Source organism: Fonsecaea erecta (assembly GCF_001651985.1).
Source record: "Fonsecaea erecta strain CBS 125763 chromosome Unknown Scaff8, whole genome shotgun sequence".
Lineage (NCBI taxonomy): Eukaryota > Fungi > Ascomycota > Eurotiomycetes > Chaetothyriales > Herpotrichiellaceae > Fonsecaea > Fonsecaea erecta.
The window spans coordinates 871,058-898,589 of NW_017387251.1; the positions used below are offsets into that span (position 1 = coordinate 871,058).

A 27,532-nucleotide genomic window follows, 5' to 3' on the forward strand; every position below is an offset into this window, starting at 1 on the left:
CTACGCATTCGCCAGATTTAAATCCTATTGAGAACGTCTGGCGCCTTTTGAAGTATAGGATTGGAAAGCGGTTTCCAAAGACTGATGCGGAAGTACGGCAATATCTACTGGAAGAATGGGAAAAGCTACAGCCAGAGAACTATATGAAATATATAGAGAGTATGCCTGAGCGTTGTAGAGCTGTTATCGCAGCGCAAGGCGGCCACACCAAGTGGTAGAATGGCGACAGCGAGGTGCGCAGGAATGCAATGCTCAGAACGCGCTAATGGACCCGGGGGGGGAGGGGGGGAGGGGGTTTTGCAGCCCGTACATGCCCCCCCCCCCTGCCCCCCTGTACACGTAACTAGGTGCCTAAAGTGACATGGTCTCACTTTGCAAACAATACCTTGTACTATCGCCGAGGACAGAGTCCAGATCTCTCTGTCATATGGATCTTCTTCACAGAATACCGAAACTATAGAGATGGCAGAAACGTCCCCAGATATCCTTCCGAGCAATGATTATTCCGTCGTGCTGTCGGCCTGATCTAATCTTATCAACGACTCGGACACAGAAAATTGTGATTATTAGAACCGAGGCAACTCCCCCATTGTGGCGGATGATATCCGACGCTTTGCCTACGTCGAGTACACCCGGTGGGATAGATGGGCGCATAAGTAATCACACTACTACCGCCACTACCAGTCAGGGAGGAGGAGGATGATGTTGATGCCGCAAAATCAGTAGTATTTAGCTGAGAAAAGAAAGACAGAAAGAAACTCACCAGTCAAAATCAGAACGTAGTTCGTCTCGTCTCTTATCATTGTCTCCCACAGTGGATCTGAGGTACTGATCGAGTATTCGTCCCGAGGTTCGAGAGTTGGTGCTGCCTCCCAGTACCGGCTTAACGACGGAGTCGCATTTTCCACGGACAAGGCTGTTCTGGAGACGAAGTGAACGGACAGAACAGAAGAGAGTTCAAATCAGTTCCAACGCAACTCACCTCCTCGACTGAATATGGCGACCGAGAACAAGCCCTTTGCATTGGTGGCCTTGGTACACCCCAAGAGCACCGAGAGCCGGAATAAGGTATCGTAGGCTCCTCTCCTCTTTAATCCCATTGGCTTTTTCCTATTCTACCGTCTTGATACAGGCACATCGAGAGCTGCTTGCCTCGAGGCTTGGATCTGGATTGGGCACTTGATCCAAGTGCGTCTGCACGGATTGGTTTGGAGAGAAGCAAAGGAAGAATGAGATGTCTGCCAACAGCAGGATACTAACAACTGTCCTCTCCCTTGCCAGGCCCTTAAACTCAACGCCGCCGTGACGCCCTTCTTCCGACAAGCCAGCACGCAATGCACGACACGCAGCATCTTCACGCCGGCGACGCGCCCGAAAGCGAACATGGGCATGGTGCCGGCTGCCGAGAAGGGGACCATGTTTGGAGTGGTGGAGATCTGGACGTCGCAGGCCGCGTTCGACGCCATCAAGGCCGGCCCCGAGTACAAGCAGTACCACGCGACCGTGGCGCGTGAGGGCCTGTACAGCGCCGATACGGACATGGACCTCTCCGAGTGGACGCCCTGCGCCGGGTTTGTGGCGCGTCAGGGCGAGAAGGAGACGCCCAAGGCCGGCATCGTCATGTTAGCCAAGTTTGTGTGCAAGGATGGTGAAGCGTCGAAGGACGGGCTGGTGGGTGTGATTGGGTACGTCCGTCCGTTTTGTCAGATCCCAACCCTGCTTCTGCAGACCGCTGGCTGTCCTCTTCCTTCTATATCTTTCTCCCAATTCCCTCCTACACCAAGCGAATAACCTCACCGACACCGCTAACACACGACTCCCGCCAGAAAATTCTGCGACTGGGTCGAAGCCAATGAGTTCGGCACCCTGACTTACTGCGTGATGGCCAGCAAGACGGCGCCTAACGAGGTGCTCCTGTTCGAGCGCTACAAGGACCTCGCGGCGCTGGGTGTGCACGGCAAAACCGCCGAGTTTAGAGCCATGTTGTGAGTCAAACGCCCTCCTCCTCCTTCTTCTTCTCCTTATTCCCTTACATTGGTGTATACGACGGGCATAGGGCGGTCTTCCCCAAGGGTGAGCGCGGTGATGTCTCTGTTCACCCCCGACCGTGTGCCTGCTGGCCCGCCTCCTGTCCCTGGCGCCCTCCTACATGTCAATAGCATCACACTTACATAGCTAACACGCTATTCACGCCCACAGCAAAGGAACAGGCCGCTTCATCCAGGTGAAGAAGACGGTGCTGAGCGAGTGGGAAGAGCTGGACGGGTCGTTCGTCTCGAACCAGCCGGGTGGCGCTGGCGTTGGAGGAGTGGCGAAGCTGTAAGAGCGCCCGGCCTTCGGAAGCACTGCATGCAGCCCTCTACAGAGGATGCTCTTATGATTCGCAACCTTGTGTTGTGCCGGGGGAGTGAGTTGAAGTGGGACACAGGTGGAAATGCCACGTGCGGACCGATACGGCAGAGAACAACTGCTGATGAGAGAATGAGAACGAGAATGAAGAGGGAATAAAGGCATAGCTTTTGGGGATCGACCACAGGCATATTCCGAGTACACCTGTCATGCCAGCTCCATCTCAAGTGCAAGATAAATCATTCGCTGTCAGAAGATCGACCCCGAGTTCTTTATATTGGTCGTGTTCACAGCGAAGGATTGTATACATCATACAGCTCTTCCACTCCTGTCAAATACCCCCGTTCCTGGTGGGATAATATTCTGATGTATGCTCCGTAGTTCAACACCTCCCATATTATACTGTCATCATGGTGTATCACCATTGTGCACCTCAATACCCCATATGCTTCCTCACAATCCAAAGATTGTTGCCGATCGATGCGGACATGCCAACCGCCCCATGTAGTGGGCTACAAACGCCGCTGTCCCGTTATATGTCGAAAACGCCAGGATAACCGTGTATGTCTATGTTGAAGGATCATATCTCCTCCGTTTGTATGTACAAGATCGAGGCCCAGCTGCTTCCACCAAAATGACGATGGGTGTGTTGAGCTGCGCTTCCATTAATTCAGTTTTGGACCGTCGCCATCTGAAACCGACAGTCATGGACATGCTCGTTGCATCATTAATTTTGTTGTATTGTTCAGTCTCAGTAAAAGAACGCCGCCACAAACACGAGCGCCGTGAAAGCAGTGGTGACGGAATATTCCAGTTCAAAGAAAACTGACTGCGGAGCAAATGCGATCTTCTTCGCCTCTGGTGTCGGGTGTGCGACATTTGTTTTCGGGTCGCGGATCAGGAGTTCTTCTCGATCTGGGCAGTTGGGAGGGTCACAAGCATAGGTGAAAGGGATCCAAAAGGATGAGCACACGATCAACCACGCAAGAGGGGGCTATATCCACAGTCAGTGCATACACGGTGGATGGAGTGTTGAAGAGGAACTTACCCAGAACGCGTGGGTCAAGAGGCCGACAAGCTTGCCCCGCAGGGTATGTTGGGTTAGGAAAGTTCGGTAGGATGACAAGGTGACGGCGACGAGGACGAAATAGACGTATGCCACGTGGAAACCGGCGAGATAATTGACACAGATCGTCCAGATACGTCGCCACATGGGTGCTCGCAGTTTGGGGTCTCGCTCATTCAACGCCGACTTGATCGAACCGGTGGCTTTGAAGGCTTGTCGTTGCCCGCCCAACCAAGTGGGCAGAACAAACGATCGGATGATGGTGAGAGAGATGTATGGGGCCATCCAGAGCTGATACCGGCTACCTCTTTGTCCGGTGGCATAACCAGCGGGAATGAAGAGGACAAACTCACACAGCCGATTGAACACCATGTTAGCGAAACATGCGCGGATCAGCCACCGTAGTTGCGTGTCGTTTGCGTACGCAACGAGGGGCTTGTTGGCGATCAGGACAATGGGCATGGCGAAGATGGAGAGGGTGAGGAAGATGTTGAACAAGCTGAGGAAGGCATAGATGAAGCTGGACGACCGCTGCGCAAAAGTCATATGCCTGACCTTGTCGCCCCACAGGCAGAATTTGAGCTTGAAGGCAGTATCGACCGTGCCAATGGCCCACCGCGTACGTTGCTTGAGATGCCCACCATAGTCTTCAGGCACAGTGCCAAACTGAAGCGCCTCGTGGACAAAGGCAGTCTTCCAGCCAGAGCCAAGCAGCAGAGTGCTAGTAGCAACATCTTCCGCAAGCGATCCGCAGGGAAAATTGCCAATCTGGGCGAGGGCGACAGTTCGAGCAACATATCCAGATCCTGTGCACCACGCAACTCCCAAAGCGTCCTTCACCGGTTCTGAGACGTGAACGAAGAAATCGAGACTTTGGCAGAGGGGGTCGTCTTTGGGGACGTTGTAAAATAGCTGCGGTGGACAAGCAAGACCCATTTTTTCATCGATCAACAAATGGGGGAGCACAGCCCTCAACCACTGTTGCTCAGGAATCATGTCAGCATCCAAAGCGGCCATGAATTCCGAGGATCCGCCTGGCAAGCTCTGGACCGCGTCCAAGCCATAGTTCAGATTGCCAGCCTTGAAATGGTGAGGGACGCCAGGGAATTTCGGACGACGCATGTAGAAGACGTTTGGAAACGACTCCCGCATCTCTTCTAGCACGTGCTTGAGTGCGTCTGACTTGCCGTCGTCGAGGAGAACGACACGGAATCGGTCTTGAGGGTAATCCAAGTCACAAGCGGCGCGAACCGTGTCGAGAATCAGATCGTCGTCCTCGCCACAGCACGTGATGAAGACGTCGACGGTAGGCACCTCATTACCGACAAGCCTCAACTTTGGTCGGTGCCGTTTCTTGAGGATGAATAAAGACCACAAGGTCTGCATGAAGATTGGCACCGCGATGGAGATTTCGATGGCCACGAAGATCCAGGCAAGAGGGAAAGGCGACTTGTAGTGGTGTTGGGCGTCAATGATAAAGGCGATACGCAAGCCAAAGTAGAACCAATACAACGAGAGGGAAATCAGACAGAGGAGCGGCGCTATCCAACGGAAAAGCCATCTCTTCTTGCCTGAGAGGAATTCTTTGTCGTCCCTCGAATGGAGCTGAGCGATGGAACCTTCCTTAACCCAATCTTTCTTGAAGTACGTCGTGGGAGCATCGGGGACGAGGGGTTTTAATGTTTCTTGACTTCGCTATGAAACGGGTCAGTGGCCATGATCTCTCGAGACGAGACTCGAACTTACGAAAGGTGACGGTACCGGATAAGGAGATGAGCTCCGCGTCTGCGACTGCGACTCGGAATAGGTCGAGCGTGGACCAGGAGCAAACGGCGGATAACCCCCATTTGGAGGTTCCAAAGAGCTGTCCGCGATGCTCTCAGTCATGAGATCCGAGAGGGTTCTGTTGTGGAGGTCTGATAAACCTGGTCTCCGCGACAGTCTCGGCGACTCGACGCTCTCTCTGTAGCTTCCATATACCGGATGAACTGATGTGGGCTTTTCAAGGAATGACTCTTGACTTTGTCTCAATGTGGACTGCATCGACACGGTCGACATCTCGGTCATGGGCGGTTGTTCGGATCTCCTTCGATCCGCTTTTCGTAGAGGAGGCATTTGGGCAAAATGAGGGCGGTGAATTGGGGGGGGGTGTCAGAGAGAGAGGCAAGGGTGAAGCTTTGAGCAGACCGTGGCCCGGGATGCGTCTGTCGTGTCACGGAACGAGCGTCTTCATCGTCCACTTTCTCGAGATATGATGTGGATTGTTGGCGGATCTCTTTCTGCTTTTATTACGCGTGTTGGACAAATAACGAATGTCTGAGCAAGAGTGCTCACGGGAAGTCGAGGCCTCTTAACGACAGTATGGATGGTGAATATACAAAAACGAGGGATAGATGGAGTGGGAGAGAGTCGAGAAATTGCACCGGAAGAGTAAAGGGTGAGAGTAGTGGCAGAGTTTGACAGGTGATGGATGGACTGGGCCTTGTCCGAGAAGAGGCGTTGTCTGTTTTCTGCACTAGGTACCGTCGGTGCGCAGTGAACGACCTTATCATGTCATAGTGGAGTGGTTGGGACCCTCCAAGTGGGCAACAGTAACAAGCCGTAGATCACCAGAGTGACATGGCCGATGGCCGACGAGGGCGCTCAGAAGCCGGGAAGGCTGGAGGGCAGGGGAGAGTCACGGTGATTGTTACTGGGGAAGACAGGGTTACGGAGAAGAAATGGAGCCCTAGCAGTTTACTCGTTAGCAGTGATGGCAAGGCTTTTGACGACGATAACGGGGCGGTACGGATTACGGAGTCCCTAGTCGTGCTCGTGCCCAGACGGAGAACCTACGAGTGCCTACTCACTACTTGTTCCGGGGGCAGGACAAACAAGGCAATTTGGGAGGAAATAATGCAGATTGGAACGCGCAAAAGTGACGAGGCTAGCGGCAGGGGCAGGGGGGCTTGAAGATTAAAAACAAGGCCAACCACAAGCAGCCTAAGCAGGCCAAAACAAGCGAGAGTGGGCTGGGGCCCGCTAGGACTTGATCTGAGCTAGGGGACCTGCAGCCGGTGGACCACCCTACGCCACTGGTGCCTCGGGGTGCCACTGGTGTGCCAAGCTGTGCAAATCTCCTGGCCCTGCTTGGCCCCTGTCCACCCTCCCAAGCCAGCCTGACAGGCACGGCACACACACGCCAACACACCCCCAACAGGCACTTGTCTTACAGGACAAGACAAGATTCGCTGAAACGGGCTCCATGCCGCCGGCCAATGCTTGACCGTGAATGGGCACGCCAGCAATTGGCACATCAAACCATCTTTCTCTTTTAATATCTCGCCCGAGACTGAAACAAAATTATCACTCGCCACATTATTGTTGTTGTTTGTCGCCTGCACTTGCAACTCGCACCTGTATCAGCTGCACAGCCCCGGCTCTTTCCAGCCAGTCCTCCGGCCTTTGCTGTACCGCACGCACGCGTCGGCTCTCACTCCCTCTTCACACACACCTAACCCCGACCATCATCGTCATCGCCATCTCTTTTTTTTTTATTTTCTCAGATCAGGGCAGCTTCGTCTCAAACAGTCATTCATTCATTCATTTCTAAACATCAGCTCGCCCTGCCGCTTCCGAGTATAACCATTTCATTCCGTCCACCCTCTCTCTCTGAGCAATCTATCAGCACAGACACCTCTCCCCATCAACATGGGTGTCAGGTCGCTCGTCTCATTTGGCTTTGTTCTCATCCCTATAGCGGTTACTATCAGCGTGCTGCTGGGGATCCAAGCATATCGCGAGTCCAAAGGACTACCCTCGAACCCTTTCGTGGACAACTCGATCAAATCACACCTCTACTGTCAGAAGGCATTTGGTGTCACTCCCTACACGAATGGCCAACAATATACATTGTGAGTGTTTTCTGGTCCCCCCCCCCATGATTCTCAATGGGCACGAGTGTTTCGTATCCTGCTGTGCAATTATCAGTACCCCTGTCATGTTTGCCAGCTTTAAGTTGTCAAGGTTTTCTGTGTTCCTGAACCATCACCCAGTTGGGTTTGGCTTCAGTCGGCGTGGCAAGGATCCGCTATCTGCAGGGATCGTTGTCCGGTTCTGCCATCTCGATGCTTGTTGGATATGCTTTCCGATCACCGACTGCATCGGCCAAACTGACGCCGCCACCCAATCATCGTTGAGGCAATTTGACAACTGACAATGGCCGTCATTCACAGAAACCCGAACCAATGGGCTCTTCCCGACGACTATACTGGGCCGGGAGGATTGTGTATGAATGTAAGCAGATCACCTGGAATGAATGATGAGTATCGCTGACTATGGTGCTAGGTCACTACCTTTGACGTAAGTCTCCTTCCTGAAAAGACTACGTCGGGCTATTCAATACCAAGTTCTGTCTCGATGCATCTTGTCACGTGAAGCTAATGATGTGCAGAATGGCTCCTACCCAACAAAGACATCAGCGGCAGAGTGGTCGATCACTGTAAGTTATGTCCTAGTTTGATGGGGATATTTTTGGCAGGACCATCTGGGCTCGGCATCTCTCGACAAAGCAACTAACAGTGATTTGCAGTGGCAGTTTCCCCGTGGTCCGCCGACTCAGCCCGTTCACGCGTTCCCCAATATCAAGATGGACTCGAATGTCTTTCCAATCGAGATCTCACAGGTCTCGGCTATCAACTTTGAGACTGAATGGTACTATGGAGTCGGCAGTGACAGGCCGGAGACCATGGACATCGCCGCCTTGACTGCTGCTCAACTTGACGCCAATGTAGCCATCGATATGTTCTTGGACTCGGATCCGGACAAAGCCACAGACACGGTGCAAGCCAAGTACGAAGTCATGATTTGGCTTGGACAATTTGGTGCATCGACGCAGCAAATTGGTCTGCCGCAAGGAGCCATTGCCACCCAGGTTGTCAACGGCACCACTTTCTCCTTGTACTCCGGCGTCAATGGCATTGGGCAAAACGTTCTTACATGGGTGGCCAGTACTGCGGCGACCGGAGTACAAACCTTCAACGCGGATATCGGCCCTTTGCTACAAGGTCTGACCGGTTTAGGAGGGCCTACCGTCAATGGTAAGCATTGTCGAAGTCCTCTTGCAGTGCACCTGTTTTTGGTGTCCTCATCTGGAGATTGCTAACAATACCGCTTAGATTACCTTGGCTACATTGCGTTCGGCTCCGAAACGCTTGATTCGGGCTCCAACGTCACTTTTTATAACAAAGTTCTCGCCATGGACGTTATTTCTTCGTGATTATCACGTCCAGCAACGAAGTGATCCAGCTTCCGGTATGGTAACGAGGCAGTGTCAAACAAACCTCGACGTCAACCATATAACATGGTTCCATGTGAACTTAAGCATGAAAAAATACCATCCGGGCAAAGACAATGGCCAATGATCCAGTCAGCACCTTGCACACAATCGACAAACGACTGACACGACGACACGGTTAGCCCAGATCTGATCGAGGTGAACTTTGCAACGAATTTCGGAATAATGTCGCCGCTATGTTCACGATCAATGTCAAGAATATTATTGTGACAGGTGTGTGCACGGCTTCGCGACGTTCCCCGTTCGATCTCCTCGAGGGGCAAAACTACCGAGCCCATTGCATAGACAGGGTTGTTAGGCCGAACGTCGCCGACGAGCAACCTGGAAACCTACAGCACACGACTCAATTTTGAGGTAATGGTGGCAAACCTTGGGTATATTTTTCATGGCCATTTCAAGTCTGAAGGCCGAGATGATACCACTGTGAACGTCACAGTCACAGTGAGACATGCAGAATCAGGATCTCAACCCTGGCTACTACGGTGGATCGTTGTGTGGGCCAACCACACCAACGAATACGAGGATGTTTCTCGGGCGCAGAACATGCCCAACAATTTATGGCCTTATCGAGTACTTGGTGGACCCCGTTCCAAGCCTCCGCCGGAAAAATCCTCAGTCGGCCTTGCGAGTCCCATGTGGCAGGACGTGGCTGGTTCTTCCAAACAACATCTGTATATAATCGATTGCGCCATTATGATATGCTTGGGGCAACGGATGGCGGCGCAATTGGCTGGGCGGCTCCGATCGTACACTCAGAGCTCACCCCGCGTCCTGCGAGTAAATCAAATCCTTTGACAGGGAATAAGCAGCTTATCGGACAGCCATTCCGTGTAGGCTGGGCGAATCTGCACCAGGCACACATCTCCAGACTTCCAGGATCAGGCGTCCCTTCTCTTATCAAGAAACCTTTTTGTCCAGGTTTATAATCACTTTAGCGTGGTCCAGCTTGCTGCCAGCCTCCCCAGATTTCCTAGCCTTATCGCTACCCGCGTGAGTACGAGTGTATCACACGACCTCTCTCCACAGGCAACCCAGGAACAATCCTCCCGCTTAATCTGCACTTCTTTTTTGCCAAGCACAACGCGGAAAGCTTCTTGGTCAAAGGGCATCATCCTCTTCTGTATCAAGTGGAGTGCAACTGCCAACGTTTAGTAAGACGAACTACGGAAATCCGGCGGCGGAGATCCTGAGGGTGGTTGGTTGAGCGGTCAAAGTTAGGTACGGAATACTCGGTACATAAATCTATATGGCTAGATGCTTGCGAGTATCCCCAAACAACTAACTACAGTACGTACATCGAGACTTGACAGGACTAGACTGTGTGTATGGCTAACCCGGATGGGATCCTGTCGTTCCCAGACCTTCCGATCGTTATCGCGGAGCCCACACCGTCCAAGCCAGCTCAGCTCAGCTCGGCTCCTTCGAGTCGAATCCAGCAACTCGATATCCGCGCTGGACACAAGTAGCTAAGTCTCCTAGCAGGTCAGTCAGGCAGTCGTGCAGTCGGGCGGTCGGACGACGTTTCTTGTTTGCATCCTCCGATCATCAGCCATAACGAAAAGCGCACATCTTCCCTGCTGGATGACTGTCGGAGTCAGGCGCCCTAGTGCTTCGGACTTGTCTCCTACCAAGTAATACCATTGGGACAATTGCTGCCCTGGTTACCGATATTTCTGTTACCTCCAGACGCAAGTCCTCTCTGCCCAAGTGCGGTTCGACCCTTGGAGAGAGCGGTGTCCGTTCAGAAATGAGCCTTATCTTAGCCTTACCGAGCACAGCATGAGCCAAATGCTGGACAGACGGGTATTCCTGGTCCTTCGCATTCGGCTTGAAGTGCAGTGGCCGTCTCCCATTTCGGCGTTGGTGTCGAAAAGATGCCTACTGCACCTGGTAAGTCTCTGGCCCTTTCCTCCGGCCTGAAATTCCTTACATACGACAAACCTCCCCCTAATCCTGCCATCGATTGACCAAGGGCTGGAATATCTTTGCACGCTTTTGCGGTATTTACGAATACCCTTCCACCATCGAGGCGGTACATGAGTTGTGGTGCTTCAAAAACGTTCCAGATCCTTTTCAGGAGGAACCGATTTCGAGATCGCCGCTTTTCTGCCAACGACACTATTCTTCCCCCCCCCCCCCCCTCCCCGGCGGGGTTCTGAGAAGCTCACAGTCGATCCTTTAATGAAATCGCGTATTCACATTGCATGGAGCTAGCTTGGAAGTCGAGACGGTCTTCAGCCATGATCATCGGCATACAATGAATCTAGAGGCCAGCATTACTGCTTGATATTGAACGGCACTATGCGTGTGACCAGCCATCAACAAGGGTGCTTTACTGATTGCCCATGTCGGCCATGATCATGTATAACGCACAGCCCTCTTCACTGCCCACGTCCCTGGCAGCGTTCTCTTGCCGCTTTTCCGTTCAATTTCCAAGTGAACGTTCTTTGCTCTTTCTGCCACATCGACCGGCTGCGGTAGGCAACCCAATTGGTGATGAAATCACTTGTCTCACGTTTTTGTGCCCCGTTTCCTGTTTCCGTTCAACTCTACAGTTCTGTTGGCGTAACATCCTCAGTCGCATCATTCCCACAACCGCGATTTCGTGCGGATTGCCATCTGCTTCCAGTCACGCTTCTTGCCCGGAATTGCTCACTGAGGTTAGTCTTGGAGGAACATGTTCACCATTTCGTCCTTCACTCGTCAGATACATTGCTATTGGGATCAACCCTCATGCCTTTTTGTTGTCGAATATTGTCAAAACTTGATACATCCTAACCACCACATCACAAATTCAAGCTTTGAATGTCTCAAACGGCACCGCTGAATCCTTTGGCCGAGACTGGCTCCAACTCAAAGGCCACGGACAGCAAGGACCAGACACCGCTGCGACTGGCTGGGGCTGGAAGCTACGCTAGCGTCGTGACGCTACTCTCTGCACGCTCCTATCTCCGGCTGATCGATGAAGTGTGTTACAGTCGCGCACCGTCTGCTACGTTTATCAATCTGACAGCTATCTTGCCTTGCTCGATATGCAATCAGTATCTCCTCATCTTCTATCTTTCTACTACACGTGGCTTGGTGTCTAATCGAACTTCTGACTCACAATTGACTTCGATTCTCCTGCTGCTTCAGTCAATCCTAAGTTGTCGAGCAGGCTATTACCACACTTGTCACATTGGAAACTGTCCTCCATCATAGCACGTCGAAAGCCCACGGACAAACAGAATTGAATAGGTACAGATGCCTGCAAAAGATCAACATCTCCCTCCAGGAATCCTCTCTCTTAGTTTCCTCCCACAGGCTCCAATTTGCCCTCGGTCCGGCCGTCAATCTCGACATCAAACCTGACCGTGCCATCCTGCGCAGCAACCGCCTCTTTGCCCATCAGACTGTATTTCTTGCCGGGCTCGCACTGCGTGAACCCCAGGCTGAACACTCCCGGTTCTCGTCCATTGTACAGAACCAGATCCACACTCGCTCCATCGTGACTATAACACTTCGCAACCAGGACGTCCGGGAATGACACCTCGTCGAGGATCGGAGCCTGGAAGATTTGCTTGGGCGGGCCGCGCTGGATCATCTTGGTCCAGTCCTGGAACCGACCCAGCCGGGCCCGGAGCGTGGTGCCCTGCCAGAGGGTGCTGACGCCCTTGTTCTTGAGCGCGCCGGTCTTGGTCTGGAACACCGGGTGGTACTCCTCATCGATCTGGCGCAGGAGTTCGTGGCGGAGCGTCTCGTCGCCGTACTCGGCCGCGGCGGCCGCGCAGATGCAGCGGATCGCGCCCTCTCCGGATTTGTAGTTGCCCGCGTCCAGCATGTCGGCGCCCAGCAGGTTGCGGACCTCGAGGCGTCCCTTTTCGTTGTACTGCAGCGTTTCCCTCTTGGCGAATGCTACCAACCCACAACGTTCTTGGTTAAGCCTTGTTCTGTTCATCATGGTCAGGGACAAGGGTAGAGCTGCTTACCCCAGTTTCGGTGCGCGATGTGAGGTAGGTATGAGGCGCAGAGAAGCGAGTTTACCATGTCGGACATGGCGCCCGCGAGACCCGGGATCTACAACATGATTTTACGTTAATTCCATATTTCATTAAGAACACCGGAGCAGAGATACTTACCGTGAAACCCGTTAGTTCGCTGCGGATCGGCAGGATGGTCCCGTCGGGCTCACTGAACTCGGTCTCCAGGGCATGCTCAAACCGCCCTCGTAGTTCCTCGGCGTACTTGTTCCCCAGGAGACGGTCGGTGAGAAGAATACCACCGATGCCGACCAGGCTAGAAAAAGTTTCAAGTGTTAGTGATCGTTTGATCGAAGTTCACCGGCGTAGAGAGGACCAAGCACCTACTTGCAGGGCGTGTACAGCCAGTTCGGCTCGCAGGGGTACAGGCAGTACGGCGCCTCGTTCATGTTTCTGTAGACGGCATCGGCGACGCCCTTGACGTCGTAGGGGAACTTGAGGGAATCGGTGATCTCGAAAGTCATGCTGCCGGGTTTCGTGTACCGGTCGTCGCCCGTGTTGGATTGATAGATGCCGACAGCTTGGAGGATGTAGCCCGTCACCATTATATTGTCCTTCTTGCAGGGATCCCAGTCGTGGGCGTTGAACTTGCCGGCCATGGACTCCCATTTCCAGAATCTGCGAGTGTGCGGAGAGATATGTTAGTAGGGACCTTGATGGCATCCTGCCGAGGAGTTGTCGACACTTACTCCATCACCTTCTTCGTGAAGCTGTAGACGAGATGTCAGCAGAGGCCGTCGTCAATTTGCTGGGCCGCAGGAAGTCCTTACCTCTTTTCAATGGCGTTGCGTTGTGCCTGGGACAAATAGCCGCGGAAATTGGGGCAGTAGACATTCTGATAGAGTCCCAGGCAATTGACGGCCTCGTACAGTTGATACCGGATAGCCGACGTCTGGAACTGGTCGATCACGTCGTGGTAGGAGAAGTCGTCCTTGGGCGTCAGACCGAGCTCCAAGAACCATTGCACGAAGCGGAGGGTCTTCTCGTCGACCTCGCGCGTGCCGGGCTCGGGCGCCACAGCCGCCTGTGTCTGATTCTTCTGGACTTCCTCGACGAGATAGTCGTTGCGGGCTGCTCGCTTCTTCCGTGCCTCGGCATTGGCCCGTTGGCACGCGTATGCAACGTAGACGATCCCACCAACGCACACGGCTGACATCAAAGGGCCGGCGAGTTCCAGAACAGATTCTTTGGCCAGGGCTGCCGAAAGAACGGCGGTGCCCGCCCAGAGCACGATCGGGAATACCAAGCCACCCATTCCAAACCACGCGAAGAGAACCAACGGAATCAGAGCACAGGAGACGGCGAACGACAGGATCGACGGGACAGTGCAGACAGCGACGAGCCCGGCCCCAGGGAAGAGAAGACCCAGGCCAGCGGCACGCAGAGCCGGGGACTGGAACTTGTAGAAAGACGTGAGGCCGGCGGCGAACAAGCAGGCATATTGCATTAGGGTTCGACGTTGGTAATGCCATTTGGTGAGACCGGCTCCCGCGTTTTCGGGCACGAGTACATCTGCGAAAGAACAGTGTGAGTATCACAGTCAATGGACGGAGATCTCTCCAGCTGCGTCACAACAGTACCTTGCCAGTTGAAATCGCCTACCAGCGATTTCCCCGATGCCTTGCCAGAGCTGGATTTGGTCTGCACCTGGGCAGGAGCTGTAGTTGTCTGGATGCTTTTGAGCTTCGGCGTATCTTCTTGATGACAGCACCACGCTTACCATAGTCGGCATTGCGATGAGGCCAGGTTTTCCTGGGATTTGCAACAGTATCAATGCACTCAACGAATACAGTGAAGAGAAAACGAAGAGAAAACCACCACCATTATAGCACGGCTGAGCTCCGTCAAGCCTGGACCTCTTATGGACGGGCCTCACCTATCGAGTCGACTTACCAAGGTATCTACCTAGGTAGCCACACTGAGCGTGTGTGTCCCTGGCATCATCTCTGCTGCGTTGCCCGTCTCTGGTACGTCGTCGCAACCCCGCAGTATAGGATTCGAGGGAGCAGATTTGCGGGGAGCTGGATGGTTCCTCGCTTATGCAAATCGCACGAATCATTGCCAATGACTCGAGGACCGTTCGGGGATTTGGTAATAAAAGTCCCAGTCACCCCCGAAAACCTCAGGCTTTACGAGAGGAAAGGGAAGCATCCAACTTTAAAGACATCCTCCTCGTGCCCCGGATGAGCCTTGGATCCGTCCTCCGGCCTGGATCGATCCATGTCTGGGCCCCTCACGGTACGTCCGATCACTGGCGCGGCTGCCTGTAGACCATGTCTCGATGCTGTCGATTCGAAAGAGGATTGCCAAAACGTACGAGTCGTGCTTTCTGACTCGGAGCTAGGAAGGGAGCATTGAGGCCTGAAGGGCGAACCGCTCTCTGCTTTCCAGGTGTTCCAGAAGAGTCAGACACGCTGAGAGCTCGTCTCTCGCATGGGGTCTCTATTGGCCGGTGCGGACCAATTCGTCCATGCGACTAACCTCGGTCAGGAAGGTTGCTTCGTCGTGATCCAGGAGTGACCATCCGAGGTACTTTGCAAAAACCGCCACGGCGATTCTAGCCGTGCAGATCGCCTTTGAGGATCCAGACGTCGCTGGACGCGCCATGGCGTCGATGGCTCTAGAAACCCGTTGTCTATTCCGAGGTGATTAGCCGGAGTTAACGTGCCCCGCGCTCTTCACTGCCCCTCGTCTCGTGGTATCGATGCTGTTGCATAAAAGAAAGAAGGTTTGCTGCTTTGCTTTTCTGTTGCCGATGAATTTCGTCCATCCTGAGATTCTTGAGTTGAAAGAAAGTCTTGAAACCAGCTGTTTATAACACCATTAACGTCGTCAAGATGGGTTCAATCTCAGGTCCAGGACTCGACCTTTTTAGCGGGTATTATAACACCATCAATGGAAAATTGACCAGCACAGAGAAGACCAGACACGGTATCAATCCCGCGACGGGCAAGCCCAACCCAGAGGTCCCTGTCTCTACCCCAAAGGATGTCGACGATGCTGTAGCAGCTGCCAAGGAAGCATTCAAGTCATGGTCGCAGACTCCCTATGAGAAGCGCAGGGAGGCTGTCCTGGCCTTTGCCGATGGTCTCGAGAAATATGCCAATGACTTTGGAAAGCTCCTAACTCAAGAGCAAGGAAAACCGGTAAGTGACGTCCGAGGACGATCAGCCTGGCGCTCTACTGAACGCCCCAACCACAGCTTCAATTCGCCATTGGCGAGGCTCAGACTGGTGTCCATTGGATCCGGGCTCTGTCCAAGATAGAACTCAAGGAAGAGGTTGTTGAAGAGAACGACGAGAAGAAGACCATTGTCCGGTATACACCTCTGGGAGTCACCGTGGGCATCGTCCCGTGGAACTTTCCCATTCACCTTGCTTGCGGCAAGATTGCTCCCTCGGTTCTTACCGGCAACCCGATCATCATTAAGCCCTCGCCCTTTACACCCTACTGCGACCTGAAGCTTGGGGAACTCGCTCAGCAATACTTCCCCCCTGGTGTCGTTCAGGTCCTGAGCGGCGATGACAACCTGGGCCCCTGGCTGACCGCCCACCCTGGCCCCGATAAGATCAGCTTTACTGGTTCGACAGTGACTGGAAAGAAGGTCATGGAGAGCGCTGCCAAGACATTGAAGCGAGTAACCTTGGAACTGTAAGTGTGATTCCTCGGTCATCTGTGGCTCTGAGTCGCGTACTCACATTCCTAGGGGTGGCAAAGATCCCGCCATTATTTGCAAGTCCGTCGACATCAATGCCGTTGCTCAAAAGGTATGAGCTATTTCCTCTCCTAAGCCTGTACAGAATTCGTTACTGATGACGGTGACAGGTTGCGACTCTTGCGTTCCTCAACTCTGGCCAGATCTGCTTGGCCGTCAAGCGTATCTATGTCCACGAGTCGATCCACGATAAGTTCAGAGATGCCATGGTCGAGTTCACCAAGACCCTGAAGGTTGGTGATGGTACTGAGGAGGGCGTCTTCCTTGGCCCCATCCAAAACAAGATGCAATACGAGAAAGTCAAGGTAGGTTTTGCAATACAGCCGTCCTTGCTTTGCATCTGTCTAACATCCTCGTAGACCTTCTTCAACGACATCGAAAAGGAGAAATGGACCGTTGCCGTTGGCGGCAAGAACGAGGACAAGCCCGGTTACTTCATCACCCCTACCATCATCGACAAGCCTGCCGACGACTCGAGAATCGCCACCGAGGAACCATTCGGCCCCATCGTCCCCCTCATGACCTGGACCGACGAAGACGATGTCATTGCTCGCGCCAACAACACCAAGATGGGTCTCGGCGCTTCGGTGTGGTCTGATGATCTGGACGAGGCCACTCGCATCGCTCGACAGCTGGATGCCGGTAGCGTCTGGGTGAACACCCATCTTGAGGTCGACCCCAACGCGCCGTTTGGTGGCCACAAGGAGAGTGGTATCGGCTACGAATGGGGCATTGGCGGCCTCAAGTCGTTCTGCAACGTCCAGAGCTTGTTCTTGAAAAAGAAGACTTCGGCATAAACCTTTGCAGATAGGAACAAGTGACTGTACTTTATGCACCAGACGATCCTGCTCTTCAAAAACTGCCTGCGAGTCCGTAGATGATATGCCAGTTATGCTTCCGGGGTACTTCGTATGTTCGACCCGAGTTGTTCAAATGTCCCGTTTACCGAGAGCCATCTGGCTGTGGAGCATCCCTGCTTCGAATAAAGTACAGATCCAGTGATTCCTCCAGATATTAGTTGGCACAAATCACTCCTGTCACACGCCAGTCGGGCTGAAGCCCCTTTTTACTTTCGTGATCACGGCCCAATGCTCCGCAGTAGACTGCCAAGTGTACGGTGGGTCATTGGTACAGTCGAGCGCGGAAGAATAATTGCGCGACGGAATTGGCAAGTCGAAGATTGAGGACAGACATGCACCTTTGCAGGCTGGAGTTGCAGAACGCGGTCAGCAGAGGGTTGAACGTCCGTCGTGCCCTGGCATATATGACTTTGAACGGATATCGCAGCGTTCGTCCACCGAGGACGTTCGCATCTCTCGCATCCTCCCCAAATGGCGACGCCTTCTGCCGCTCCCGCTCCGCAATCTGCGCCTGCGGTCAACGGCACCGCGAACCTTGAACTGGACGTGTCCAAGTTGCACGCCCTTCCGACTGAACAGCAAGACCTGTACCTGTTGACGTTTGTCTCCGACTTTCAGCGGCATGTCGAACAGTTGTCGGCCGAGTCCCTACCTTCCTATCAAGCTTCGATCAAGAGGGAAGTCATCAAGATCGTCGGATTGGGATCTCCCGTGCCCTCTCGTGTGATCCGAAACGGCCTCGGGAGAATCCTCGCAGATGCATTCGGTCGTGGCAGCCGCAGTCTCCTCTATGAAACGATCAACGACCTCTTAGCCGTCTTGAATGCGGGAAAGACGGACAAAGAGCTGGGCTCAAAACATGCGGCCGTCGTTTGTCTCAGGGCTGTTCTTCGCGCGGCAGGAGACAGTGCTATCAGTCTCTCTGGTTTCACGGTTGCGACGATTCTCAAACTCTTGAAGTCTTCCCATGCAGGAATAAGGGGATGCGTCTTCCGAGCACTCGGCGGACTGATCATCGGGATAAAAAGAAGCCTGGATGAGCATGTTGCTCGGGACATCTGGAAACAGGCCCGACATGCTGCAACTGGTGACAAGTCAACCTTTGTCCAGAGATGTGCATGTTCATGTCTCCGCAGTCTGGCTAGTGAGACCGGCTACTTCAACAACTCGAATGACTTCGATAACCTCAAGACAACTATCTGGAAAGCATTCGACAGTTCCACCCCGCCGGTCAGGCATGCCGCCGCCGGCGCTATGGCGGCTGCACTGAATCAAGCATATTCTGTGAATGGGCACGCCGAGATACCGGTATTGCGGAAACCCAAAAAGTCCAAGAAGCCAGGAGACGACCTGGATGAGGAAGTTGAGGCTGAAAGGCCAGCCTCGCCCACACCTGGACAGGCAAAGGCCTCGATGCGGCTGACTTTTTCCTTGAACGAAGTTCTCCGAATCCTCTCGCAGCAATATTGTCGGGCGTCGACAACGAACAAATCTCGTGCGGGCATAGCAGTTTGTTACAAATATCTCCTTCACTTACTGCCTCGGAAGACCTTGGAGGAAAACTACGCCTCGATAGCAGTGCATACATATGCGGATCTACTGAATCACTCGACCATATCATTCAATCGACATCGACTGCTCCTTACCCGGAAACTGGTCCAGTGGATCCTTGCCGATGTCACGGTCCTGCTGACAGAGAACGCTCAGGTCAATGCAGCCCGCTACCTTATTAATGATGTTATCAAGAACTATCCCCAGGTACTGCCGGAAAAACGCGAACCGTCAAAGCGGATCCTTGCTGGAGCGTTAACGACTCTGACAGACTTGTTGTTGCGCCTGGGACCAGCAGCCAATGTCTTTCAAGATTCCTGCAGAGAAGCATTATTCCAAGTAATCCAGCATCCCAGCCACACGGTCCAGAGCCATGCCGCTCAATGCTTCAGGGCCTTTATACTCGCGTGTCCGACCCAGCTCATGCGTGCTATCGAACATGCCATGTCGCAGTTGCACAGAGAATTTCAACCGGCCGAGGCCAAGCAACCACACCGAAAGTCAATCGGATTTGCCGCCGCCATTGCAGTTGCTGTGAGCTGCGCACCCCAAAGACCGCTATATGGCTCCGTCCAGACGTATTCGGCCATCTTCACATTCGCGACGGACCTATTGAAGTCGAGTGCAGCCGCCGAACTACGGCTCTCAGCAATGCAAGTGCAGGTCGCCTGGACTTTGATCGGCGGTCTGATGAGTTTGGGACCCAGCTTTGTCAAAGTCCACCTGAATCAGCTCATGTTACTCTGGCGAAACGCACTCCCTCCTCCGCTGACCCATGAAAATGCCGGCAAGAGAGGCCATTTGGAGCTCAGCTTTTTATCACACGTCCGCGAATGTGCCCTGAGCGCACTGCTCATGTTTCTTTCCTCTTGCAGTGGCTTGGTCACCACAGATGGCTCGAAGCGAATCTCCACCATGCTGCATAATACTATCCTTTTCCTTGACAGCTTGCCGCCTGCTCGAGAGTCAGAGGATGTGTCTCACCGATTACTGCCTGCCCTTCAACTGCAGGACTTCGCAATCTTGCTCCGCCGACGTGTGCTCCAATGCTTCATTTCTTTGGTCAGTTTAAAGCACCTCGAACAAGGCGACGTTGTGTCGCACTCGGATTTGATAGGTCTCACAATGAGGACGTTCACCGACCCGGAACGTCCGGTTCTGAAAAGCCTGGAGGCGTCACTGGCAAATACCGCGAGCAACTTTGAGGGGTTGTGGGCCACCGAAGACAACTGGAGCTTCGGCGTCAGCGGTTTGGCGGACAGTTTCGACACCTATCTACCTTTCGAAAATCATAGTGAATCAAGCATTGACGCATACACGGAACAAGAGATTTCTATTCCAGATATCCTGGTGCGATGCCCTGCCTTGCCGGCAATTGAACACGATCCGGCCTTACTATCAAGGCCAGACAATCGCCTGGATGAGGCGGAGATTAGCTCACCTGCAACATCCTGTGTGAATCTGGCAATCAAGCTCTTCGCCATATCATTGCCTCTCCAGTCTCCCCGAATCCAAGAGAGCACGGTGGAGCAGCTTATCACTGCTGTCTCTCAACCACTGCAACGTGAACCAGGCCGAAAAGCGGCAATGCAAATCAACACTGCCCTCGCTTTCCTATGCGCACTAGCTGTTGCGAATAACGAAACGCCATACAATTCTGGGAAAATGCATGCCGGCGCAGTGGGACAAGTCATCACTGAACTCTTGGACAGATACCTGTGCAGCTCCGATCCCATCCTGCGGCACATATCCGCTCGGGCTATAGGTCGCATATGCAATCTCGCGGGAACTCAATTCACTAACAGGGAGGTCAAAGTCCTCATCGACATAATTGTGGCAAATCGAGATCCCAGCGCTCGTGCTGGATGTGCTCTTGCGCTCGGATACATCCACTCTGAAGTGGGCGCCATGGCAGCCAGTCTTCATATCAAGACTATCGTCGGCGTCCTCCTATCGTTGTGCAGTGACAGCCACACGACCGTTCATTATTGGGCTCTCAAAGGGTTGCTTCTGGTGGCAGAGTCCGCTGGACTGGCTTTCTCAACTTATGCTACAAGCACGCTGGGTCTGCTTGCTCAACTCTACTCAAGTGATACTCACAACGAGGAAGCTGCATCGCTGGCGACATCTAACCTTGAACTTGAGCATTTCACGCCTTTGGCACTTGCGCAATGTGTTGATAGCATCATCAACGTCTTGGGCCCCGACCTGCAGGACGTCTCCAAAGCACGCAATCTGATACTGGTACTGATCGGCTACTTGCAAAAAGAGCCCTCGGCAAGATTACGCAGTGCAAGTTATCAATGCCTCCGTCATCTTTGTATGTATGCGCCGGCACATCTTCAGTTTGCCAAATACGTCCTGGATCTGCAGGCCAATCTTTCGTCCGATGAGGATCTCCTCCGGTCGGCTGCGATGAAAGGCCTTGGGGAATTGATGAAAAGGAATTCGTCTGAGGTTGCGCGCGTGGCAACTTCTAAGCTGAGCGACGATTTGTGGACACGCCTGGACGACAATCCAGAAAACAATGCCTTGCAGGGAATGCTGCAGAACTGGATGCAGCAAACCATTCTGGTTGACACTGCCGCATGGATTGACAAATGTCAAAGCATCCTCTCCAGAACGAGAACAAAGGCGTCAGCACCAACCCGAGTCACCACCGCGAAGACTGCCATGCCGGACTTGGCAGATGAAGAGGTTGCGGGCTTTGCGGCGGCGGCGGCTGCTGCACAAGGTGAAACCGCTGATGCCGCGCCCGAAGGTCAAGAGTTTCTCCGCTGGCAAACAAGAGACTTTGCTATGCGGTTGCTCAGTGAATCAATGGACATTATCCAAGCAGCTATGTCGCCGGATCGAGTCATTCCTGCCGAAGAAGTTCTACAGAGCAAGATCGCGGATGTGATTCGCGTTGCCTTTTCAGCCTCGACCGCCAACGTGGTCGAGCTTCGCGTCTGGGGTCTTCGAATAATTGACCAGATCCTGAAATTATTTGGCAAGACTCCGGATCCTGATTTCCTGGAAGCGTCCCTTCTGGAGCAGTATCAAGCCCAGATCAGCTCGGCTCTCACGCCCGCCTTCGCATCTGACTCATCCCCAGAACTAGCAGCTGAAGCCATCGGCGTATGCGCTACTTTTGTTGCTACAGGGATCGTAACCAACGCAGAACGCATGGGTCGTATCTTCAAGGTTCTTGCCATGGGCGTGGACAATCTTACGCGACCTGTCCCAGAAGCCGCCATTGGTGATCTGAAGAATCTCAGCCCAAATGCACAGGCCATGCTTAAGATGGGCATCCTTTCTAGCTGGGCACAGCTGCAGCTGGCAAGTTCTGACCAACCATTCCTGGAGGAAATCTTGCAGCCATACATTCCCAAACTGGCGCCACTGTGGTTGACATCGCTGCAAGAGTTTGCCGGGTTGCGATTTGAACCGGAGATCTCAGATACCCTGGGAGGCGAAGTTGCGGGCGGCAATTTGGATGAACGATACGCGTCCTTCAACCGAGAAGTCCGATTGAGGTTCTACCAAAAGAACTGGCTAAGCATTGTAGATGCCATTGCTGTACTTGTGGAAAGGGACAGCGAATCGGTGTTCGACGCTCTCGATAACAAACGCAATTCTGCGGTTGACGGCCCGGCAGATGAAGCTGCTGCGCCTGGAAGAGACATGAGCTTCCGTGAGGAACCTGTTGCATTCTTCTTCATTCTCTTCGGACTGGCTTTCGAGGCCTTGGTGACCCAGGCTAGGGAAGACCCTTCGCAGGCACTATCAATTTTGCAAGCTCTAAGGAAGATACTGACGCCTGAAGTCTGTGGCAATGCCATCTACGAAGAGGCGGTGTTCAATGAAACAACAGATACTTTGGATCGACTCGCTCTCACGAGCACGAGAGAGACACAGAGCGTTCTGGTAGAAATTGCGCGGAATTTGTCATTGGATCACGTCGCAGCAAAGAATCAGGACCGTGATGAAAAGCTCTCAGATGACATTGAGCAACTGTTTGAGTTGACAAGGATTATCATCTTGGTCTTGACAGGTCTCATACCGACCCTCGAAGATCCGCCGGTTTCTGCGTTTCGAAGGCTTGGAGACGATGGCAATGCCCTCGTCCGGCTCTGCTTTCAAGCGCTCGTGGATGTGGCCTCGATATTTCCGGCTATCATTCGGGCAGATCTACATGCCTGTATTATTCACAGCTACTGTACCCTTCTTGCGACTGGTTTATGTCAGGATGAAGTGCTGCCACAAATCATGCCTATATTCAAGGCGTTCCTCCAGGATGTCGTTCAGTCCGGCCCCAATGAAGTCAATTCGAGGCTTGTCCGCGGGTGCTTGTACCGCATGCTGTCGATCTTGGCTGTGGCTCAGCGCCGAGAAAACGAATATGCGATCACCTGTGCAAAGAACACTTTGCTCTCGATGACGATCTTGCTCACCACAGCCAGCTCGGTTGTTCCAGCCAACGACGAACTTATCATAAAATCCTTGTCAGAGTTACTCGACTGCCTCCAAGACGTAGGCCTTGCAAAAATCGCAGCCGGCTGTATGCGGTCGTTACTTGTCACGAATCCGAAAACACCTTGCGACGATGCCGTTGGAAGAATCCTGTGGACACGGCTGGTACCATATGTGGGTGATCCGGAAGCGGAGGATCCAGAGAGTGTGAAGACATCATTGACACAAGCTCTGGTGGCCGCTGTGGTCTCGATCAAAGCCGCCGGACGATTTGCTGCCATGTCCATATTGGTGCCGCTACTCCTGCTTCGTGCTAAACAGATCCCCAAGGGAAATAGCTTGGACGCTATGCGGAAAGAGAGCGCCGCGAGACTGCTCGAACTTGTGGCGACAGATCAGATAGCGTTCCGGATGACGGTCGGTTTGTTGGACGAGGAACAGCGCTCGAATTTGGAAAGCCTCCTGCGTGCTGCCGGTGTGGGCAAGAAACAGGAAGCCACCTCGGAGGAAAACGTCCAAGCAAGGCCGGCAATTGAGCTGCGCATGGACTTTGGATGAGGGAAAGTGAAATAGTATGCCGAACATAGATAGAGAACAACAAGTTAATGAAACTGACCACGAAGGGGCTTTGGCACACCTGATATATGTCCTCATTAGAATCCCCCTATATATACACACGCAGGTATATAGCTTCCTCTTCTTATTGGTGCTTGGCGTCGCCGTATGCGGTAAGTTTGGACGAGACTCGCTCAACCAAAAGTTTATCTCTGCATGGCATTTTCAACTCCCATATAACACTCAGACTCTGGTCGAATCTCTGCTTGCATAAAACATTCAAAAAGAGGAAGAGCATCAGTGCGTCAGTCTCGATTCTTGCAGTGTCCTTCCACCAGCTCCGGCACAATGGAGTACGATCCCAAAGTCCCGACTTACCAGACTTCGGACCCCACGTCCTTCGCTCACAAGTCTGCACGGGAGCGATGGCCGGCCATCGTTACAGGTGCCATAGACGATGTTCACCGGACCGTCTCCAAGCTCCCAGACTCAGAGAAGGATGTACTGACGGAAGGCAAATCTATCATCTCGACCCTAGGGTCGTTGAAGTACGAGCTACAACATAATCGGACACTAACACCGATCCCGGACGACGGATTCCCAGACGTGGAAGGATACAACAAGGAGCTGGCCGCGCGGGGACCCCCGACGTGGCACAACGTTGAGTGGCTGTTCTCGGAGTGCTACCTGTACCGACGGCTGGCGACGCTGTTCTCGCGGGCCACGACCAAGTTCTGGCGCGACTACGACCCGTTCCACCGGCAGAAGATGGAGACGTTCAAGTCGTCGCGGCCGGCAGTGTTGGAGCTGGCGGCTGAGTACCGCGGAATCATCGAGCAGATCGCGTCGTCCCAGGCGCACGCGCCGGTGGCCGAGGGCGTGACGGACGCACAGCAGATCGCCGACGCCGAGCGGCTGCTGTTCGTGGAAATGGCCGAGATCTGCCTGTGGGGGAACGCTACCGACCTCAGCCTCCTGACCAGCCTGACGTACGAGGACATCCAGAAGCTACAGGGCAGCAACGCGCGCAAGGAGTCCGAGAAGAACATCCTGGTCAACGACCTGGGCCGGGCGTTCCAGGTGCTGAGCGCCGCCCTGCGGGAGGGCAAGGAGCACCGCCGCGTCGACATCGTCCTGGACAACGCGGGGTTCGAGCTCTTCGTCGACCTCGTGCTGGCCGGGTACCTGCTCGCGACGGGTCTGGCCACCGAGGTGGTCATGCACCCAAAGGACATCCCGTGGTTCGTGAGCGACGTCGTGCCCAAGGACTTCCAGGCGCTGCTGCAGGCAATGGCAGACCCGAAGGCGTTTTATGAGGATGGCGACAGCAATAGTGATGGTGACAAACACGCTTCAAAGGCGTCGCCGTCGCCAGCACCCCTGTCGGACGAAGAGGCTGCCAACGTCCAATTCCTCTTCGACCACTGGAGCCAGCTGCACGGCGAGGGCAAGCTGATCCTGCGGCCGAACCGGTTCTGGACCCACGCCGGCAGCTTCTGGCGCATGCCGCACGTAGCGCCGACCCTGGTGGAGGATCTGAAGGAGAGCGAGCTGGTCATTTTCAAAGGCGACTTGAACTATAGGAAGTTGACGGGAGATGTACGTTTGGGGTTCCTCCTCGCACTCTTTTTCTCCCCTTTTTCTCAACTTCTCTCCCCATTCTCAGTTTCCATTCCTGGCTTGAGCCGCTATATAACCCCTTCCATCCCTCTCTGTCATCGCTACTGAATTCCAATGGTGGCCCACTTCAGCTAACGCGAAATCTCGGTACATTGTAGGCTGCCTGGCCCGCCACCACACCCTTCACGGAAGCGATCGGCCCACTTGGACCGTCGTCAGGTATCCGAGTGCTGGCGCTGCGGACGTGTAAGGCCGACGTCGTGGTCGGGCTGCCCGAGGGCAAGGACGAGGAGATCCGTGCCACGGCTGGCGGCGGGGGCGATTCGGGGGCGAGGATGTGGGCGTGGAGCGGGAAGTGGGCGGTCGTGCAGTTCTCGGATGGCAAGGCTTGAGTACAACAACCAGGGAGCATAGGAGAAGACACCCTTCACAGTTTTCTTGATGGTTTGGTTTTTCTAACAGGCCGAGCGATCTTTCAGCGCTAGAGCAGCCGCAGCCGGTAGACCAGAGCCTGGACAGACCGATTTTAGAGCAAAAAACATAGATAGGCAGACGGCGGACAGAGAGAATCCCCAACAAATCTCGGATGCATAGGCAATAGCCAGATCAGGTTGGATGGAACGATGTGTTCTACTAGACCATGTACTTTGGCGAGGCTGCAATGGTCATGGGAACATCATGCTCACAACCGACTTACCTATCCTTCGCAGGAGGTTGAATCCAGTTACTCACTCATCATCGTTCTCACGCTCTCCCATCTCTCTCTTTTATTGCCCAATGCAAACGGGCTGTCCCCGGAGTAATGCAACTTACCCATGAGTTCGACTTATGTCCTTGTACAGGCGATCGGTGTTGTCGGTAAGAGGAGCTCCTCGGTGCGTCTGCAGCTACCAGCCCAGGAATACGTTTCCCACACCCTGCCTTTCAATTCCAGTTGAGACATGACCTAGGCCCAAGTCCGAAACTTGCGGACCTCGGGATTTGGTGATCCGTGGCAATATATGGAACGACCATCATGTCCCCCAGGCTGGAAGTTTGATGTAAGGCTGTGAGCGAAGTCCTTCCGTTTCCAAACTAGCAGCCCACCACGTAAGGGTTCTGCAGCTTCACAGACCGGGGACCTCGACGCCACGAACCTCAACCCGAGTTCCTTACCGCATTTCCATGATGTGATGCTGAATATGCACCCGGCCGGCGCGATGCCCAATGGGAGACCAAAGCCCGGACGCTGCCGGATGAGTCTCGGACGGGGAGTGGATCAGTCAGCGAGGCAGTGCAGAATGGAACGCCCGCTTCTTGCACCTGAATATTTGGGCAGGCAAGCGGGCGAGTCAAGGAACCTGAAAGTGCTGAGGCCTGAAGCTAAACAAAGCGACTGAAGGGGTGGAGGGGGACCAGGATGATGACTCCGGTTCCGCGCCGCAGAGGGCACATTATTTCTTGCACAAGACACTCCAGCACGGACTCTTGGAATTCACAAGAGAGGCTCATCGGTGCACGTCTGAGAATATCACCTCCGGTCCGAGATGTGATGTCGACGGGCAGATGGACGGGAAATACACTGGTAAGCTGGAGCTCGGAAGATCTCGCAAGGGGGGGTTTAGCGGTCCGAGATGAGCAACAACAAATGTGGAGTCAATCCCCCGAATACTAACTATACCTATAGTATGTCTATCGTGGAGTTTTGGCTGAGTGGATGAGATGTGTAGGTCAGCAGCAGCAGCAAGTGGTTTGGCTTGGGTAGAGGTGTGGTATGGTAGAGATTAGAGATAGAAAGATGGCATGTCGCAGAGATAGAGTGATCGATTTCATGCCTGGCCAAACCTTTTCCCCCCTTCTAGAGTGTGGAAGGGTATTACCGTAAGTACCAGCCAGGCGAGAAATAGGCATACCTACCCTAACGGGGCGCCCACTGGTGCTTTTTTCCGGTAACGCATCCCCCTACGTGGTACACTAGGCTAATCACCTACCTAACGTACAGTATGTACTGTAACTAGCCCATGGATC

General features: G+C 53.6%; 7 protein-coding genes across 7 annotated transcripts; 5 read left to right on the top strand and 2 right to left on the bottom strand.

Moving 5' to 3' along the window:
• Positions 1-996: 996 nt before the first annotated feature.
• Positions 997-2,323, top strand: AYL99_08991 (hypothetical protein; the record flags this gene model as incomplete). Its single annotated transcript, XM_018840499.1, has 4 exons — positions 997-1,068; positions 1,282-1,685; positions 1,827-1,985; positions 2,200-2,323. 4 exons carry the CDS (start codon positions 997-999, stop codon positions 2,321-2,323), a joined length of 759 nt encoding a protein of 252 aa, XP_018690246.1.
• A 777-nt stretch (positions 2,324-3,100) lies between these two features.
• Positions 3,101-5,530, bottom strand: AYL99_08992 (hypothetical protein; the record flags this gene model as incomplete). Its single annotated transcript, XM_018840500.1, has 3 exons — positions 3,101-3,343; positions 3,398-5,110; positions 5,162-5,530. 3 exons carry the CDS (start codon positions 5,528-5,530, stop codon positions 3,101-3,103), a joined length of 2,325 nt encoding a protein of 774 aa, XP_018690247.1.
• Positions 5,531-7,105: 1,575 nt separating this feature from the next.
• On the top strand, positions 7,106-8,672 carry AYL99_08993 (hypothetical protein; the record flags this gene model as incomplete). The annotated part of the gene is made up of 6 exons (XM_018840501.1): positions 7,106-7,308; positions 7,630-7,690; positions 7,742-7,756; positions 7,848-7,895; positions 7,986-8,493; positions 8,572-8,672. 6 exons carry the CDS (start codon positions 7,106-7,108, stop codon positions 8,670-8,672), a joined length of 936 nt encoding a protein of 311 aa, XP_018690248.1.
• Positions 8,673-12,036: 3,364 nt separating this feature from the next.
• Positions 12,037-14,501, bottom strand: AYL99_08994 (hypothetical protein; the record flags this gene model as incomplete). The annotated part of the gene is made up of 8 exons (XM_018840502.1): positions 12,037-12,644; positions 12,719-12,806; positions 12,869-13,025; positions 13,097-13,387; positions 13,459-13,479; positions 13,540-14,281; positions 14,350-14,437; positions 14,490-14,501. The coding sequence occupies 8 exons, from the start codon at positions 14,499-14,501 to the stop codon at positions 12,037-12,039; spliced, it is 2,007 nt and encodes a 668-aa protein (XP_018690249.1).
• Positions 14,502-15,606: 1,105 nt separating this feature from the next.
• Positions 15,607-17,281, top strand: AYL99_08995 (aldehyde dehydrogenase (NAD+); the record flags this gene model as incomplete). The annotated part of the gene is made up of 5 exons (XM_018840503.1): positions 15,607-15,915; positions 15,972-16,420; positions 16,476-16,536; positions 16,595-16,789; positions 16,844-17,281. The coding sequence occupies 5 exons, from the start codon at positions 15,607-15,609 to the stop codon at positions 17,279-17,281; spliced, it is 1,452 nt and encodes a 483-aa protein (XP_018690250.1).
• Positions 17,282-17,815: 534 nt separating this feature from the next.
• AYL99_08996 (hypothetical protein) lies at positions 17,816-23,908 on the top strand (the record flags this gene model as incomplete). The annotated part of the gene is made up of 1 exon (XM_018840504.1): positions 17,816-23,908. The coding sequence occupies one exon, from the start codon at positions 17,816-17,818 to the stop codon at positions 23,906-23,908; it is 6,093 nt and encodes a 2,030-aa protein (XP_018690251.1).
• Positions 23,909-24,253: 345 nt separating this feature from the next.
• On the top strand, positions 24,254-25,917 carry AYL99_08997 (hypothetical protein; the record flags this gene model as incomplete). The annotated part of the gene is made up of 2 exons (XM_018840505.1): positions 24,254-25,504; positions 25,684-25,917. 2 exons carry the CDS (start codon positions 24,254-24,256, stop codon positions 25,915-25,917), a joined length of 1,485 nt encoding a protein of 494 aa, XP_018690252.1.
• Positions 25,918-27,532: the final 1,615 nt, after the last annotated feature.